The 19,567-nt window shown below is 40.8% G+C and overlaps 1 protein-coding gene across 9 annotated transcripts in view; it reads right to left on the bottom strand.

Annotated features, from left to right (window-relative positions):
- The window catches only part of IDNK (IDNK gluconokinase), an 81,988-nt gene that overhangs the window by 8,596 nt on the left and 53,825 nt on the right, over positions 1 to 19,567 (bottom strand). For 8 of the 9 annotated variants that reach the window (XM_056523913.1, XM_056523932.1, XM_056523946.1 and 5 more), the window contains 3 exons: positions 18,213 to 18,243; positions 12,304 to 12,390; positions 382 to 425 (listed from right to left, as the gene is read on the bottom strand). In XM_056523913.1, coding sequence (XP_056379888.1) covers positions 382 to 425; positions 12,304 to 12,390; positions 18,213 to 18,243 — 162 coding nt within the window. Of the gene's footprint in view, positions 1 to 381; positions 426 to 12,303; positions 12,391 to 17,193; positions 17,498 to 18,212; positions 18,244 to 19,567 lie in introns of all 9 variants that reach the window. The other variant, XM_056523955.1, reaches the window with a different exon arrangement.

Raw genomic sequence — 19,567 nt, 5'->3', positions numbered from 1 at the left:
CAGTTCAGCACCTACCCCCCCCCCCCCCTAGTACACAGTGCCCCCTTTAGATGGAACTTTCTAGGAATGCATAGCATTAACCCTTCCTGGCCCAGTTTACCAGACACCCTGCAGCTTTTTACGACCCTTACCCCCCCCCCCCCCCCCAGTTTGCTGATTCCTGCTCTTAGGATGTATATGAAAATGTTACTAATAGGCAAAACATTTTTTATTTATTTTGTGATTAGATCTTTTAGAAAAAGGAGACTCTTTTCATTTATGGCACAGAAACGAGCAGAGTAAATGTTGTCAGCGATACTTTGAGGCTGAAAAAAAGTATCAGCTAAGCAGATGCTCCACGTATAGTAGTGCATTTAGCATTTCTGCAGGATATATGCTCACCTTTTTAATAATTCATGCATTGAACACAACCAAGGAAACCTGTCCTGTTGAGAAAAATGAAATGTTATTAATATTACTAATAATATATATTTTTATTTGTGATCGGAACAAAATCACTACTCCATGTTTACAAAACTATTCTTCCTTACCTATTAAGTATAAAGGGCCATCAAAATGTTATTTGCTGTCTCTTTTGGTTTTTTATTTTTCCAACCTCATTCCTTTGAATTCCTGCTTTATGCAAAAGTAAAAGTCAGGCATGCTGGGCCAGCTGAGATTTTTTGTTTTCTAGGGTCAACCTCCAGTTTCTCTTAAAAGATTTGCATCACAGACACAACGCTTAAGTTATAAAGAAGCAGTTATGGTGATCGGCCAATTGCTTTGGGTTCAGCTTCTATCAGTCAAATCTAGATATACATGATTACATAATGGCCATAAAAATAAATGCTGGGCCATGTTATGCATGGATGTGCCAAAACAGGCTCTTCTTACATAAATCGAACAATTGGAAAAAAAAAAAAAGACATACATCTATAAAGTTAAACCAAGGACAGAGAGAAAACATTGATGACAGGAAGGGTATGGCTATCCCGAACTTTTTCATTCCCCCCAACTGATCTAGAAAAGTGTAGCAATTTAAAAAGAATAATGTCACCCACTCTACCAAGTCTAACCTCCAAGAATGTTACCGGAACATTAAGCTTCCAATAAATAGATAACTAAAAAATTGTCTCTTTTTCCCCCATTAAAAAAATGTATGAATTAAACCCACAGCTGAACCAAGCATGCATGTATATGGAGAGGTACAAGGAGATAGTTGTCCTATCTGGATAAGGGATAACTTGCAGATCAGTGGAGGTCAGATCACTTTGATTACCTGCCCATCACAGAATGAAGTAAAAGTGGAGGATAGAGTATAACTTGTTCAGATGGAAAAACCACTATACATTATTGTTCACCAAACATCAACCTTACATGTCTAGCGGGTTTTGCTCATGTATTGTTCATACACTCTAGATACATTACCCCTCCTTCTCATGCACTCTTAAGCTAGAGTCCACAATCTACTCAACCAACGCTTGGGCTAGATTTAATGGAACATGGACCCCTATGGAAATTAAGAAAACTCTTTACGTTAAATCCTAATTATTAATGTATAAAACCTTAATACCCTTCTAATATTTTAGTTTCCAGACAGTAGGTCAGTGTTACTATAAAAGCAAAAAAAAATCAATTCATTTTACCAAATAGAATACATGTAACAGGCTGCATGTAAGAACAATGTGCATCTACTGCAGCATATTGGCTCTTTTATCCTAAAGACCATTCTCTAAGTTTCCACTTCATGAAAATGTGCTTATTGCTTGTACAATATCAGTAAGGAGACAGGGAGGGTATATATCTGAAACTCCTCACAGGAATAGATTTTGGGCCAACATTCTGCTGAAATACATTCCCTTCTAGTTTTCTTTGGAGGAAAGCAGAACATGTCAGATATGATAAAGATGAGTGATAGGTTTGCCAGTTGAATCTAATATGCACTGGGACCCCTGGAGGAGATGTCACTATCAGTCAGCATTTATCAGTGCCCAGCTATCACCTTAGCAAACAGTTTAGTCAAGATGTATTCCAAGAATGACAAGCCAGGAAGCTACCGGCTGACTGCAATAAGCAGAAGAGACTGACACCTCCACATAAGTTCAAAGGGACAATGTTCAATCACAAAACAATGATTAGAAAGAGGAAAAAGTATTCACTGCAGAAAAGCTGAAAATGGACAACTAAATATGTTCTGCCGTTTCCATAAGCCATGGACGTCAACGTAGGGAGTACCTACTCATCTCTTTTCTGTTTTATTGTCTCGCATATGTGGCAGTCACGAACATTTTAACTTTAGGTGGAGGTTCCTGAGGTGGAGCCCATTTACCTCTCATACATGTATGGCATGTTCTCTGGATTTGCCATAAATGTCTAAAGTGGGACTACTCATTTAACCCAATGCCATTGCAGCCAGTTTTGGCCTTCAAGACATGACAAAGCAATTTATTTATTTATTTTTAATCCCTACCGTCCAAAAGCAATAACTTTTATTTTTCCATTGATGTAGCCATATGAGGATTTATTTTATACAACATACCATAGACTCATATAGCTGGTGTCATGTATGTATTAGGCTTTGATCCAGTGCTTTTGTTGTGGTATATGTTGGCAAACTGGGAGATTGGCATACTGATGTATAACATGGTGTTACATCATCAAATCCATTGCTTTCAATGGACCAAACATAGTGAAAAAGTGACTATTGTCAATCCATTTTTAATTGTACACTTTGTGTCTTGTGGGTCTCAAAAGTGTGATTGATCATGCTATTGAGTTCTGTAAGGCTGCCTTGGTAATCCAACGATCACATTTTGGGGATACTGACAGATAAAGCCTGGTCACTCTGTCTAATTACTTAAATGCCTTTAAAGGACTAAATTGCCAGGGTCAAAGCTAGCTCTCTGCAGGGGGCACAAGCACAGTTTCAAAGTACGTGCCACTCTAATGACGAAAGTGGATATCAAGGTTTGGGGAGGCACCTAAAAATCTGACGTACAATTATGTTGTTTTGTGCGAAGGGCTTAAAGGGGTACTACAGCGCTAAGATATCTTATCCCCTAACCAAAGGATAGGGGATAAGATGCCTGATTGCAGGGCTCCCGCTGCTGGGGACCCCCGTGATCTTTCAAGCAGCACCCCGTTACCATCAGCCCCCGAAGCATGTTCGCTCCAGGTCTGATGACTGCCGAAATTAGCTGTCACGCCCCCTCCCATAGGCTTGTATTGAGGGGGCGGAGCCGTGATGTCACAATACTCCGGCCCCGTGATCGGCAGTCATCAGACCCGGAGAGAACATGCCCAGGGGGCTGATGGTAACGGGGGTAGCGGCGGGACCCCCGCGATCAGGCATCTTATCCCCTATCCTTAGTGCCGGAGTACCCCTTTAAGATGGTAAATACTGCCACTTATAAACATTCTGATGGTGATATATTTGTATATAGCCATCTGGTTACTGTTGCAGCACTAACCAGGGGCATAGCTATTGAGGTAGCAGTTGCCCCGGGCCCTGGTGCATAAGGGGGCCCCAAAGCACATCTGCCTCATTAGAAAACAAGTATTTTAATTGGCATATTGGGCCTTTTGCTGATTTTGCATTGGGGCCCAGAAGCTACAAGCTATGCTTTTGACACTGACTATACTAACTGGATAGCACATGCCCCAATGTATACAGACTACTGGCAGAGGCTTATTGTACCCTGCAGTGGTGTTGTGGGCATCTGATTTTATATCAGACAGGAGGCGAGCATTATTTGCATATTCTTTCTTTTACTGGGAATATAGCAGCAACATTAAACGTTTTATCACATAAATAAGAGAAAAAACTTTGATAACAGCTTGGTACAGGTATCACACATAAACATGCTACAGGTGAACAGGTAGCCAATAGGAATCCCAGGTATGCTATATAAGGACCTGATGATTGTAGCTCCTCCTCTTTCTTTGCTGCTGGGATTTCAGATAAGTTCTATGTTTTTTAATGTGGCTAATTATTCTTCAATTATTCTTCAATTAAACTCACTTTTCTTACATGCTGTCCTTCTGGGACGTCTTATATATAATACCTTCTTCCTTACTTTACCATACCTTCCTTATACGTGGGCATAGGTTGCTTATCCTACCTTCCCAGGTTTTCCTATATTCTATATACATATATATATATATTTACATTACTTTCTTACTTCTCTTGTATTCCCTTCTTATATCTTCATTCGCATTCGCGTTGTATTCGCGCCATTAGCGAGGCCGCATCTCGCGCTCCTCGCTCGCGCTGTTCACTCGCGCCGTCCTCTGCATCTGTGACGTAGCTCCCTTCTCAGTTATCGCGAGATCTCGTTCAGTTGGTGATCAACTGGCCGTTCCCGCCCTCTCCTCATTCGCTGAGGAGAAAGTCAGTCAGTCCGGACCTCCACCATTGGCCTAATACTATTCTGACTGAATTTTCCATATTATACAGTACTGTACTGCCACCCGGTGTCCTTTTCAGGACACTGTCGTCCATTTATCGCAAATTTATTTAATTTAATTTAATAACTCAATATTTGCTCAGTTTTTCTCCTCATAATAATAGCCTAATAATACCATAGCATTATACATATTGCTTAATATATTTTATATTTACACCATCCTATTATTACTTATCAATTAGTTATAATTAATTAATTTACCTATATATTTTAAAAGATTTCATATATTTACACTATGTCCTGTGAACAACTTTCAAATAAAGATCCTAAGGGTTCTTTACCACATGATATACAGGACTTAATTGACCAATCAGTGGCCAAATCTGTTAAAAGTGCAGTAACTGAGGCAATGTCCTCTATGCAGGATGCTATGGCTTTGTCTGTGGCACGTTCAATCACACAGCTTTCTGCTCAAAAACCTCATTCAGAAGGCGCACCTAAAAAACGCCCCCATAAGAGACCTCTCACATCAGACGACCCTTCCACTGTTCCTCATAATAAGGGTCAGGATCAATTATCAGGCATGCATTCATCTTGCTGCCAACATTCAGATGCTTCCACATCGCATCCTCAACCCTCTTCCCGGGAGGAAGATATTAATTTACGGGGTGAGAGGGCCTCAAAACGTACAAAGCCTAACTCCTTTAAGGAAACTAATGATTCCGACTCAGAGTATGATTCGGATGATTGTGATAAGGCAGAACCCTCTTATGATAATATGGAATCTGAGGGCGATGACAATAACTTTGAGGAAACCCAAACTTCTGCCACTACTATTTATGATTCATTGGGATTGCCTTATTTTGATCCCTCACAAATATCACACCCCAGGTCGGGTGAATGGTCCACCAACCCTCAGGTTGACAAGTTCATCTCATACTGGCTAAAAAAGGGCTTAGATAAAAAACAGAGGAACAAGTTACGGGCAGAATGCCCAAGACCCACTCTTACAGTAGATACTGCACAAACTCCAGAAATTGACCCTGTCCTCATAAAATATATACAAAAATCCGGCAAGAACCCTAAAAATGGTGTGGACCGGAGTTTTAAATCATGTCAAGACACATTTTTGGACCTCTTAGGCCCTATAGCCAAAATAATTGATATCACTGAGGAAGCTGCCGCCTCAGGTACTCCAATTGACATCCCTACCTTGAGGAGTTGGACCCAACGGGCCATGTGCCTATATGGCAATGTAAATCAGGCCTTCTGTACGGAACGAAGACGTTCCATACTTATGAAACTAGACCCTCAATTGGCCAACTTGGCTTCCTCAGAAGCCTCCAAACCAACAGAGGGTCTGTTATTCGGGGATAGTTTTGTTAAGGAAATCTCCAAGTACGTGGGTCTTTTCTCCAGCCTAGATAAGGCCCAAACGTCTTTAAAAAAGGTATTTTCGAACAAGATTTTTGGGAGGGCTGGGAAAAGTAGGGGCCGTTTTCCCAGCCGGGCCAATCAATACCGAACCCAATATAGAGGCCCCCAACCTCAACCTGACAGGTCCAACTTCACCCCTCCAGTTGTCCAACCACAACCATTCTTTCCAACCCGGGCACGGCCATGGAGGGCAAGAGGCCAGAGAGGCACATACAGATCCAGATCTGCAGGTAAGTCACCTCAATTTTTCCCATCCTCCAGTGGGTGGAAGACTCCTTCTTTTTTCCCAGAAATGGGAGGAGGTGTCTTCCGACCACTGGATTCTGTCTACTGTGAAAGGCTATATAATAGAATTCATGTCTCTCCCAATACAATCTCATCTTCCTCATCCTATCCACTTCTCAAAAGAGGATCAGATCCTGGTAGACTCAGAGATAATAGAACTTTCCTCAAAAAATGCAATAGTTCAAGTACCCCTCAATTCTCCAGGGTTCATAAGCAATCTGTTCTTAGTAAAGAAAAAAGATGGAGGTCACAAACCTGTCATAAATCTCAAAATACTGAACAATTTTGTTCAATATCGCCATTTCAAGATGGAAGGTATCCATCTACTAAAGGATCTTCTCCGTCAAGACGATTGGTTGATCAAGATCGACCTGAAAGACGCATATCTAACAGTCCCTATCCATCTATCCTCTCAACAATTCCTCCAATTTCTTTGGAAAGGCAAGAAATGGCAGTTCACCTGCCTTCCTTTTGGTCTGTCGTCGGCCCCTTGGTGCTTTACCAAACTAATGAAACCTGCCATTGCTGCGCTCAGATCCCGAGGTGTGCGTCTAATTATTTACTTAGACGACATTCTCATTATGGCGTCCTCTCGTACTCAGGCTTACACCCATATGGAGTGGACTCTGTCACTTTTGTCTTATCTAGGCTTTTTGATCAATTACGACAAATCTATCCTTTCCCCATCTCAAGAACTGGAATTTTTAGGATTCCTGATCAATACCAAATCTGCTCTTTTAAGCCTTCCTCCAAAGAAACTGAAGACAATACGGAAAGAAATTCATTCCTTATTGAACAAAGATCTTATATCCCTTCGGGCCATAGCTCGTATAGTAGGTCTTTTATCGGCCTCAATTCAGGCAATCTTTCCGGCTCCGTTACACTACAGAGCCCTTCAGCGATTGAAGATTCAACACCTTCAAGACGGTCTAGGGTACTCGAGCGAGATCCCTCTCTCTTCAGAAGCCAGAGAAGAATTGATATGGTGGCTCCATCATATCCAGGAATGGAACGGGAAAACAGTTTTTCTCTCCAGACCGGATGTGATTTTGGAATCAGACGCCAGTCTATTAGGTTGGGGAGCTCGGATGGGATCTCTTTCGACAGGGGGCAAATGGTCCCCGTCGGAATCCCTTTTGCATATCAACTATCTGGAACTCAAAGCGGGATTTTTTGCTCTCAAAAGTTTTACAAAACATATGTCTCACTGCTGCGTTCTCCTTCGTATGGACAACATAACTGCTGTCCAATACGTAAATCGCTTAGGAGGGACAAAATCAGAAACTCTTGCCAACCTAACAAAGGAACTCTGGCAGTTCTGTCTGGACAGAGACATTATCCTAAAATCGGAATACCTTCCAGGTTTATCCAATACTGTAGCAGATTGGAATTCGCGTCATCTTACAGATTACAGCGATTGGAAGTTGGATTCTGCAGTATTTCACCAAATCAATCTTCTTTGGGGTCCCCTTCACCTGGATCTATTTGCATCCATGCTCAATCGTCAACTCCCACTGTTCTTCAGCTGGCGTCCGGACCCAGAAGCGTCAGGGGTAGATGCTCTCTTGCAAATTTGGCCTACACAGACTCTTTATGCTTTTCCCCCATTCAATCTGATATCCAGAGTTCTAATTCAGACTCTCATTCAGAAGTCGACCATAGTTCTAATCACTCCTTGGTGGCCGACTCAATCCTGGTTTCCCCAGATCCTGAGCATGTTACTGGACTTTCCGAGAATCATTCCATCCTTCCAGGACCTCCTCCTGGACCCTGCCAACAATCCACACCCTCTGATCGTATCCCATCAACTTCCTCTGGTTGCTTGGTTAATTTCGGGCCGAACTCATTTGACTCGGAATTTTCTCTCTCAACTAGAGCTCTTCTCTCAGGGGCCTGGGCTCCAGGTACCAGGACTGCTTACCGATCAGCCTGGAAACTTTTGGGTTGATTGGTGCACACACAGGAATTTGGATCCCGTACGTGCACCTATCTCCCATATCTTAAACTATCTTTCCAAATCCTTTGATGATGGAAAAGCTTATCGTACTATCAATATTTATCGTTCAGCTATTTCCTTTTATCATGAACTCATTAATTCTATTCCTGTTGGTCAAAATTCTTTGGTATGTAAACTACTTAAAGGTATTCGCCTCAAACGTCCTCCTCAACCCAAGTACCAATCTACTTGGGACGTTAATCTGATTCTTGACTTGTTTCTCTCTTGGGAAGATAATGAACTTCTGTCCCTTACACACTTAACTCTTAAACTTACCACACTATTATGTCTAATTTCCATCAAAAGAGTTTCCGATGTTAAGGCACTTGATATCTCTCATCGTCAATATTCTCCCCATGGGGTACTATTCAGGATTCGAAAAAGAACAAAAACTAATATTCAGGAAGTATTTTATCCTGCTTTTCCACATCATGATAAACTCTGTGTTGTCAGATGTCTTAAATCTTACGAGTCCAGGACAAGTTCTTTCAGACCTCCCTCTGCTACTCAACTGCTTATTTCATTCCGTAAGCCGCATAATCCAGTTTCCCCAGCCTCCATAGCTAGGTGGATTAGGCAGGTCATGTCTCTCGCTAACATCGATATCTCTCTTTTCGGAGCTCATTCTACTAGAGGAGCTGTCTCTACTAAGCTGATCGTATCAGGAGGTTCTCTTTCAGATCTTCTCAAAGCTGCAGACTGGTCTTCAGAATCTACATTTAAAACCTTTTACTTCAGACCTGTATCTCATGTTTCCTTGTCTTTACTCAGATAACTGTATAACATATCATTGTTTATGTCAAGCTTTAAACTTGCAAATAATGTGAGCCTCCTGTCTGATATAAAATTGAAGATTTTCCTAACCCTTATGACGGAAAATATAGATTTTATGAAAGACAGGAGGCGAGCATTATCCCTCCCTACCCTCCCTTTAACATTTTATGTTTTCTCTTTCAGCTTACTAATACTTACAGATTTTGGGAAAATCTCGCCTCCTTTACATATTCCTGGATCATCTCCATGTTCCTGTGTCAAGCATTTCTTCACCTTCTTCGTTGATAGTTACCTTCCAACATCCTTGTTTCTTCACTCCTGAGAGGACGTCTTCCGGAATTCACGTCTTTCCTACAGTTCCAGTTACTTCTGACAATTTTTTGTGATTTATTGTATGAACGTATATCACCAAAGAAAGAGGAGGACCTACAATCGTCAGGTCCTTATATAGCATACCTGGGATTCCTATTGGCTACCTGTTCACCTGTAGCATGTTTATGTGTGATACCTGTACCAAGCTGTTATCAAAGTTTTTTCTCTTATTTATGTGATAAAACGTTTAATGTTGCTGCTATATTCCCAGTAAAAGAAAGAATATGCAAATAATGCTCGCCTCCTGTCTTTCATAAAATCTATATTTTCCGTCATAAGGGTTAGGAAAATCTTCAATTATAGTTCAAAATACATTTACCAGTATCTTGTCAGTTACCAAAATCCTGAGGTCAACAAACTGCTTAGCTAAAGCACGCACTGTTTTAGAAAACATGCCACACACAAAAAGTATCATAAGCATAGTGTCTCATATTTTCCTATCGGCTCCCAGCTAACCTCTGGCCTCTTGCAAGAAAGCGTCAAGCATTGTGACTGTGTTTTTTCCAGCATTTTTCTGGAGAAAATACCACTGGAATCATCCAGTACAGAGTAGCAATAAGGTAATAGAATATGCTGAGATTCTTTATATTGCGCTGAATTTTAATATTGTCTGTTCTTTACAACTAAATAGTTGATATACAACCGAATAATTTCTAAGTAAACATATATTTACACAGGGCATTTATCCCAGTAACCCTATCATTGGATTTAAACAACCATGGCAAAACAATACTGAGGTATATGCTTGTGCAGCAAGCTGTGTCAACAACTTATATTTCATGTTATTATATTTCTTGCTTTAACAGTGCCTATATGATTTTTTTTTTTTTATCCATTTCACCTATAAGGGAGTACAATTTCAGCTGGTGACATGCTGACTCACATTGTACTGTGCCTTGCAGTATTCTTTGTTTGAAAAAGAGAGAGAGAGAGTGTCAGGGTTTCTGTGCTGCACAGAGTAGGATCATAGGTATGGAAGGACCACACAGCTAATTGTTGTAGGTAACATGACAATCCTTTGTACTTCCTGGAATTATTGTTCCATTGCACAAAAGTTCTGTTTGTATTTCCACAAACTCTAACACTAACTCATCACCATGACCCATAGCGGGAACTCTTACAGACTCTATCTTTTTCTACATCAACCTAGGACACTGGGATATCATTTGGCTTTTAGAAGGGTATAATAAGTAGAGAAAATGGAAACATATTCAGACCTCACTAGTTTCAGCATCTTTGAACATATGTTATTTAAACATGTCCAAGGTTACATGGACGAGGGTCATGGAGAATTCATAACTATCGATGCTTTGAACAAAGGGACTCATGTCAGGACTCCTTTGGTTAAAACTTGCAAGTTTAAAGAATTAGTTTTTCAGATTCAGGGATACATCGTATATATGCTTTTATGACATTATAGTCACTTGTCAGGTCAAGGTAGACTACTCAGGGTTATAGATATCTGAGTTGCAACATATCAGGAAAGTTAACATAAAGTAATTTGTTGCAGAAAATTATTGTAACCACATGTGTCAGATGTGAAATTACCCTAAAACTAACCATACACTTAAATGAGCAACGTCAGCATCAGAAACTTTTTATGTGTTGTACATCTTGACAAAACATTAACCTTTCTAATAAACGTTATAAGAAAATTTTATTTCCTTTTTATAGAAAATCATGGCTTATAAAATCATGGCTTTGTACAAGCTGAAGGACAGGACCTGATATAACAATACAGAGCACGGAGGAGTGCTACAAGACAGGAAAGAGCACAGAGGAGTGCTATCAGACAGGAGAGAGCACAGAGGAGCCCAATCAGAAAGGGGAGATAACAGTGGAGTGCTATCAGACAGAAGAGAGCACAGAGGAGTACTATCAGACAGGAGAGAGCACAGAGGATCACTATCAGACAGGAGAGAGCACAGAGGAGTGCTATCAGACAGGAGAGAGCACAGAGGAGCCCTGTCAGACAGGAGAGATAACAGAGGAGTGCTATCAGACAGAAGAGAGCACAGAGGAGTACTATCAGACAGGAGAGTGCACAGAGGAGAACTATCAGACAGGAGAGAGCACAGAGAAGTGCTATCAGACAGGAGAGAGCACAGAGGAGCCCTATCAGACAGGAAAGATAACAGATGAGTGCTATCAGACAGAAGAGAGCACAGAGGAGTACTATCAGACAGGAGAGAGCACAGAGGAGAACTATCAGACAGGAGAGAGCACAGAGGAGTGCTATCAGACAGGAGAGAGCACAGAGGAGCCCTGTCAGACAGGAGAGATAACAGAGGAGTGCTATCAGACAGAAGAGAGCACAGAGGAGTACTATCAGACAGGAGAGAGAACAGAGGAGTCCTATCAGACAGGAGAGCACAGAGGAGTCCTATCAGACAGGAGAGAGCACAGAGGAGTCCTATCAGACAGGAGAGAGCACAGAGGAGTACTATCCAACAGGAGAGAACACAGAGGAGTGCTATCAGACAGGTGAGAGCACAGAGGAGTGCTATAAGACAGTAGAGAGCACAGAGGAGTGCTATCAGACAGGAGAGAGCACAGAGGAGTGCTATAAGACAGGAGAGAGCACAGAGGAGTACTATCAAACAGGAGAGAGCACAGAGAAGTTCTAGTCCACCCTCACTTACTGGACTTTGTCCATGCCTGTGCTTCAGCTTGGACAAAGCCATGATTTTATAAGCCATGATTTCTATAAAAAGGAAATAAAATTTTCTTGAAGTATATTAGAAAGGTTACTGTTTTGCCGAGACCTACAACATATAAAAAGTTTTGAAATCTGACAGTAGCCTTTTAAGTCCCTGAGTTTGCCACGCATGCAAACCAATAAAGCTAAAATAAATGTGTGCAAAATAAGTACAATATAAAGTAGTAAACTTATGGGGGACCACTGCTAAGTGGTTCTTGGCTATATACGGTAGCTCATTTTAATGCCTTGAAAAACCAGCCATACATGACAGCTAACACTGGTTTATTTTGCTCTGCACTCTACATAAATTTGCATAAGATAAATCTAACACATCGGTTTAGTAATTGTAATACCTGGTCATTTAATGGTATCCCTTGAGACATCTTCCTTTTATTTTCCACAGGATGGTAATCATCTGCATCATAGAACTTACATTGTAACTGCAACAAAACAAGCAGAGCATGTGATCGTTTCAGAAATTATCTTTGGGAATTCAGAAATAAATTTAAAGTGATTAAGTGATTAAATGATAAAGTGATTTGGGAGTTTGAGTTCACCTTTCAACATGAGCTCCAGATATATAACAAGCCTCAGCCTGGCAGTTCTATGTTGTAAAAGCCAATCAAACTGGTACTGCGAATGGAGAGCTAGTTAGCCGAGAGATCTGTACAGATCTCTTGGTCAACCTGGAAACTAAGTGCAATGCCAGAGTGAGACCCGTTGCGATCAACAATTTTGACATGTCTGCTGGATGTGTGAAAAGTTGGTTTTTAATGACAGTAAAGCTTTAAGATGTGCGCCTACAGTTTTAGGCACTTTTATGAAAAATGCATAACTGTGCATATGAAGATATAGCTTCCCTCACCCATAGCACCCACTAGTTCTATGGGACTCAGGTGCTATGGATGAGGGACACTTTCTCCTAATGCACAGTTATAAGTGGTGGGAACAATGGGTGCTCGTGAAGGTATTCCGATGCCATATTTAACCCCTTAAGGACTCAGCCCATTTTGGCCTTAAGGACTCAGACAATTAAATTTTTACGTTTTCATTTTTTCCTCCTTGCCTTCTAAAAATCATAACTCTTTTATATTTTCATCCACAGACTAGTATAGGGCTTGTTTTTTGCGCGACCAGTTGTCCTTTGTAATGACATCACTCATTATATCATAAAATGTATGGCGCAACCAAAAAACACTATTTTTGTGGGGAAATTAAAACGAAAAACGCAATTTTGCTAATTTTGGAAGGTTTCGTTTTCACGCCGTACAATTTATGGTAAAAATGACGTGTGTTCTTTATTCTGAGGGTCAATACGATTAAAATGATACCCGTTATTACATACTTTTATATTATTGTTGCGCTTAAAAAAAATCACAAACTTTTTAACCAAATTAGTACGTTTATAATCCCTTTATTTTGATGACCTATAACTTTTTTATTTTTCCGTATAAGTGGCGGTATGGGGGCTCATTTTTTGCGCCATGATCTGTACTTTTTTTTGATACCACATTTGCATATAAAAAACTTTTAATACATTTTTTATAATTTTTTTTTAATAAAATGTATTAAAAAAGTAGGAATTTGGGAATTTTTTTTTTTTTTCGTTCACGCCGTTCACCGTACGGGATCATTAACATTTTATTTTAATAGTTCGGACATTTACGCACGCGGCGATACCAAATATGTCTATAAAAAAATTTTTTACGCTTTTTGGGGGTAAAATTGGAAAAAACGGACGTTTGACTTTTTTATTGGGGGAGGGGATTTTTCACTTTTTTTACTTTTACTTTTACATTTTTTTAAAATTTTTTTTACACTTGAATAGTCCCCATAGGGGACTATTCATAGCAATACCATGATTGCTAATACTGATCTGTTCTATGTATAGGACATAGAACAGATCAGTATTATCGGTCATCTTCTGCTCTGGTCTGCTCGATCACAGACCAGAGCAGGAGACGCCGGGAGCCGCACGGAGGAAGGAGAGGGGACCTCCGTGCGGCATTATGAATGATCGGATCCCCGCAGCAGCGCTGCGGGCGATCCGATCATTCATTCAAATCGCGCACTGCCGCAGATGCCGGGATCTGTATTGATCCCGGCACCTGAGGGGTTAATGGCGGACGCCCGCGAGATCGCGGGCGTCGGCCATTGCCGGCGGGTCCCTGGCTGCGATCAGCAGCCGGGATCAGCCGCGCATGACACGGGCATCGCTCCGATGCCCGCGGTTATGCTTAGGACGTAAATGTACGTCCTGGTGCGTTAAGTACCACCGCACCAGGACGTACATTTACGTCCTGCGTCCTTAAGGGGTTAAAATTAAAGTGATTTAGAAAAATATTATGAACAGCGCTGCACTATTTATTTTATTTTTTGAAAAGTGCCTAAAACTATAGAGGTGCGCTTTAATAAATATTGCATCAGATGTTACATATTTCTATCCTATGACCACAGTTTTACTTCATAAATGATGTATAAATATGTAATTGTTTAATTCCCCAAGTTGATTTTCTTATTGTTTTGAACTAATCTATAAATGTATGTTATAGAGGTACAGGTCCTACAAGGAGACCAAATTATTCCCAGCATTAATTATAACATAACATATTTACATAACCAATATGGTGGGGAACTGCATGTATTAAAATATAACCTTTAATGATATTTATAAAAATCACCAAAAGTAATTGTGCTATAGTGAAGATAAAAGAGAATTAAATTAACATAGCCCTCCTATGCTAAACGTATAAATTACGCAGCATAGGATGTGGATTGCTCCCAAAGCGTTTCAACCTAAGTTAAAGGCATCATCATTGAACTAATGATTTTTTTATTTTTATAAAGACTATTTGTATTTTTTTCTTATCTACAGTTTGTATATTCTCAGTCCTGATCACTAGAGTTTAGGAACATCTTGTGTTGTTTTATGTGTTGGTAGACCAGAATCTAGTGATCTGTAATCTGTAATTGATGAAGTGATCTGTAATTGGTGAAGGGATCTGTAATTGGTGAAGTGATCTGAAATTGGTAAAGTGATCTGTAATTGCTGAGGTGAGTTAGGTCATAGGGTCATTACTAGGTCTTTTGGGATAGAATATGATTACTTGAGAGATCAGATGCTTGAGCATTTGTCCTCCTTGACCCCATATCTGAGATACCAGCAAACCTTGGCACAAATAGTTGAGCATGAATCCCACTTTCTCCATAGAAATTGCATCAAGAAACATTGTTTGACATAAAGTAAATTGTTTGCTATAATATCAGTACGCTATATAAAAAAACACATATGCATGTTTTTTTCACTATCTGGCATAAAATCAGAATAAACGTTAGGGCTGGTTCACATCACGTTTTCTCAATGAGCCGGCCGGAGTGAAACGTTCAGTCTGGTCGGCTCATTTTTGCGCTGTATGCGCTTTTTCCCCGGACCTAAAACTGTGGTCAACCACGGTTGTAGGTCCGGTTGTAAAAGCACATACGGCGCAAAAATGAGCCGACCGGACCGAACGTTTCACTCCGGCCGGCTCATTGAAATGAATTACATATGGGAGCGCATAGAAAGGCATACGGGAGCGCAAGGTTTTAGCTCCCCCCTGCCATATGCGCTCCCATATGGGAGAAAACGTCATGTGAACCCAGCCTTATCAGTTTTATCGTCAATTTGGAGAGAGAATTTTTAAGGCATTTTTATTACTTTCTGCAAAGTCAAAAGTTTACATACACTAGGATTACTATGCCGTTAAACCATTTGGGAAAGCCCTTATGATGATGTCATGTCTTTGGAAGCTTCTGATTATTGGCAACATCTGAATTAATTAGAGACACACCTGTGGATGTATTTTCATACACACCAGAAACACACTGCTTCTGTGTGTAACATCATGGGAAAGTCTAAAGAAATCAGCCAAGATATCAGATAGAAAATTGTGCACTTGCACAAGTCTGGATCATCCTTGGGTGCAATTTCCAGATACCTGCAGGTGCCTCATTCATCTGTACAAACAATTATACAAAAGTACAAACAAGATGGCAATCACCAGCCATCATATGGCTCAGGAACGAGCCGGGTTCTGTGTTTCAGAGATGAATGTGCTTTGGTCCGCTATGTGCATATCAACCCAAGAACGCAAAAGACCTTGTGAAGATGCTGGCGGAAGCTGGTTAGATTGTGTCATTATACACAGTAAAACTAGTACTGTATCAATATGGGGTGAAAGGCCACTCTGCCAGGAAAAAGCCATTACTCCAAAAGGAACATATAAAAGCCAGATTAATGTTTGCAAATGCACACAGAAACAAAGATCTACATTTTTGGAGACATGTCCTGTGGTCTGACAAAACTAAAATTGAACTGTTTGGCCAAAATGACCATCGTTACATTTGGAGGAAAAAGAGAGAAGCTTGGAAGCCTAAGAACACCATCCCAACTGTGAAACACGGGGGTGGCAGCATCATGTTGTGGGGTTGTTTTGCTGCAGGAGGGACTGGTGCACTTCACAAAATGATGGCATCATGAGAAAAGAAGATTATATGGCAATAATGAAGCAACATCTCAAGACATCAGCCAGGAAGTTAAAGCTTGGGCGGAAATGGGTCTTCCAAATGGACAATGACCCGAAGCATACTGCCAAACTGGCTCCAAAGTGGCTTAAGGATAACAAAGTCAATGTTTTGGAGTGGCCTTCACAAAGCCCTGATCTCAATACTATTGAAAATTCATGGGCAAAGCTGAAAAGGCAGGTGCGAGCAAGGCGACCTAAAAACATGGCTCAGCTACACCAGTTCTCAAAGGAGGAATGTTCCAAAATTCCCACCAACTATTGTGAGAAGCTTGTGAAAGGATATCCAAAACTATTGACCCAAGTAATACAGTTTAAGGGCAATGCTACCAAATACTAATGAAATGTATGTAAACTTTTGACTTTGTAGAAAGTAATAAAAAATGCCTTAAAAAATTCTCTCTCTCATTATTCTGGCATTTGGCAAATATAAATAATTTTGGGAATCCTAATTGACCTAAAACGGGTAAGGTTTATTCTGATTTCATCTCAGATGTTTTTTTTATATATATATATATAGTGTATGTAAACTTCTGGTTTCAACTGTATATACACTCATGACAAAAAAATAACGCACCATAAAGGAGTTTTGCGTAAGTGACCGCAATATTAGAGTAAAAGTATATGTTCTTTGGGGAAAACTGTACAATTAAAAGGAGGATCTAGTACCCTGTTGGTTACCTCTAGCCTGGATACAAGATGAGATACAGTTGGTCATGGATGCATACAAGTTCCGTAGAGCATCCTGCACTTCATTTGCACACAGAAGTTTAAGCTGGGACTGTAGATCCTGCATTCTTATGTTGGCAAATCTCTGAGCAGTAAGTATCTCTCATATTTCTACTGTCATATACAGTGGCTCCCCAGATACCCCAGCAGTAGGGGCATTGTGTTACTTCACATCAAAGGCAGAATTGAAGTGCTCACTTTGACGTCTCCACACTCTAATCCATTGCTGGATCCCAAAGAGAACCTAGATTTGTTTCTAAAGAAAATATGGTAATGGACACATTATGGGTGAAATGACATCAAATTTCCTTTAGCTAAGTGTCTGGAAAGGGCCAAGGCAGAGACAAGGGTGTGTAATGAAGGTGCCGTCTGGATGGTGGACAAGGAAATAGTGTGCTTGTCGGTGGATCAAACAATCCTCCCTACTAGTAGTCTGTCTAGGGGATTCAGAGCTTGTTCGCTGTGTGCGTTTCCTTACATAACCATTGATATCAACACTTCCCAGCAGCTTGGTCAGAATGGCTTAGATGGTGGGCAATTCACCAAAATGACTATCCTGCTTCTCTCAGTCCAATTATATGCCCCCTCTCAAAGTCTGCCAACTGGGCAAAATGTTTTCGGTTGCATCGTAGAGGTATGTCTAGCAGTCTACAATTTCTCATGAAGAGACACCCTACCCAAAAGTAGCCTCTGAGAACTTTTTTTTAAAAATAGGTCAGAGGGGAGGCATTCTTATGCCTCTTGTGGCAAATCCCAGTGGCCACACCTGTACTCATATACTTATCTGCCTGAGCCACAGTTGCATCCAAGTTTTTCATCCATCTGCCATTTCTATCTTGATGCATTATTATTTTTGTCATTGGGTGTGTATAAATGCTTGAGTATGATGCAAATTCCTAAACTTGTAACTTGCCCTGAAATAACAAAGGAAGCTCTAACATACCTTGACAAAGATAAGAAAAGGTACATACCTGATCTGCCAGAAGTGACCCTACTTCAGTTCTGTGTAAAGACACACACAAAAAAAACATTCTGTTACAGCCTATTACAACACACACACTGTTTTATGAACACTAAGGGCAAGATTCATCAAAACCTGTCCAAAGGAAAAATTGCCCAGTTGCCCATAGCAACCAATCAGCTTGCTACTTTCAGTTTTAACAAAGCCTTTGTAAAATGAAAGAAGCAATCCGATTAGTTGCTATGGGCAACTTTTCCTCTGGACAGGTTTTGATAAATCTGCCCCTAAGGGTACATTCACACGAGTGAATCCCCAGCATGTATGCGTTGCTGAAGGACCGCTGTATGCTGCCTTTACAGGTGCCTGCTCAGAGCAACAATACGCCACTACAAGCAGACACACTGAAGCGATGTGCGAGTCGCTGCGCATGCGCGGTGTACTCGCACACATTGCGGCCACTCCCCCTGCTCTATGAGCTAGGACGAGAGCTGCCCCCATGTGCGAGTATACTGTGCATGCGCACGGCAATTCGCACATCCCAGTGTGTCTGCTTGTAGCTGCAGATTTCCGCTCCGAGCAGGCACCTGTAAAGGCAGCATACTGCGGTCCTTCAGCAGCGGATCCACAGCTTAATACGTGCTGGGGATCCGATTGTGTGAACGTACCCTTAGGGTCTATTCACAGGGCAGAATTTCCGCACATCTGCACCAATTCCACTTTCGCATTCATTTGGGTGATTTTTGGCTTTTGCAGATTTCGTGCGGAATTGGAGTGGAATTTGGGTGGAACTGGTGCAGAATCCGCATGCGTAAATTCAGAAGTGTGAATGGGAGTGCGGAATCCCATAGAAGTCTATTGGGCTTTAATTTGAGACAGAATGCGCATGCAGAATCTATGCGGAATTCCGCAAGCGGAAAGTCTGCTGTGTGAATAGACCCTAAGACGAGAAAGAGGAGGGGAGAATGTCTACAGCTGGGTTAACAGTACACAGGTTGTTTTCTGGTGTTTCTAATGGTCTGTTCAGGTCTTATGTTTATGCATGTTTGAAGTATACACTGGTAAATGCTTTAGGTGCATATGAACATATCCGTAAGAGTATATTTGGACTGATATTTGCCAAAAAGTAACCTCTTGACATTTATTTGGAGTATGTGTTGCAGCACACTTTTCCATTGCATTAGTTAGCATAGTTGAATATGATCCCCCAGATAAACAAGTGTGGGATTCTTGCCACCAATATGTAAAACTGAGGCATCCAGATATATGCCAAGTCATGTGAATCAGTGTTAAAATATACATTCACACTATTTATTGTCTTTTCACAGTTTTTCTTCTATAGCAACCGCTCTATGAATATACCGGTAC

Source organism: Hyla sarda, chromosome 1 (assembly GCF_029499605.1).
Source record: "Hyla sarda isolate aHylSar1 chromosome 1, aHylSar1.hap1, whole genome shotgun sequence".
In the NCBI taxonomy this organism is placed as follows: Eukaryota; Metazoa; Chordata; class Amphibia; order Anura; family Hylidae; genus Hyla; species Hyla sarda.
The sequence above is the reverse complement of the archived record's forward strand: the minus strand, read 5'-3'. Positions and strand labels throughout refer to the sequence as shown.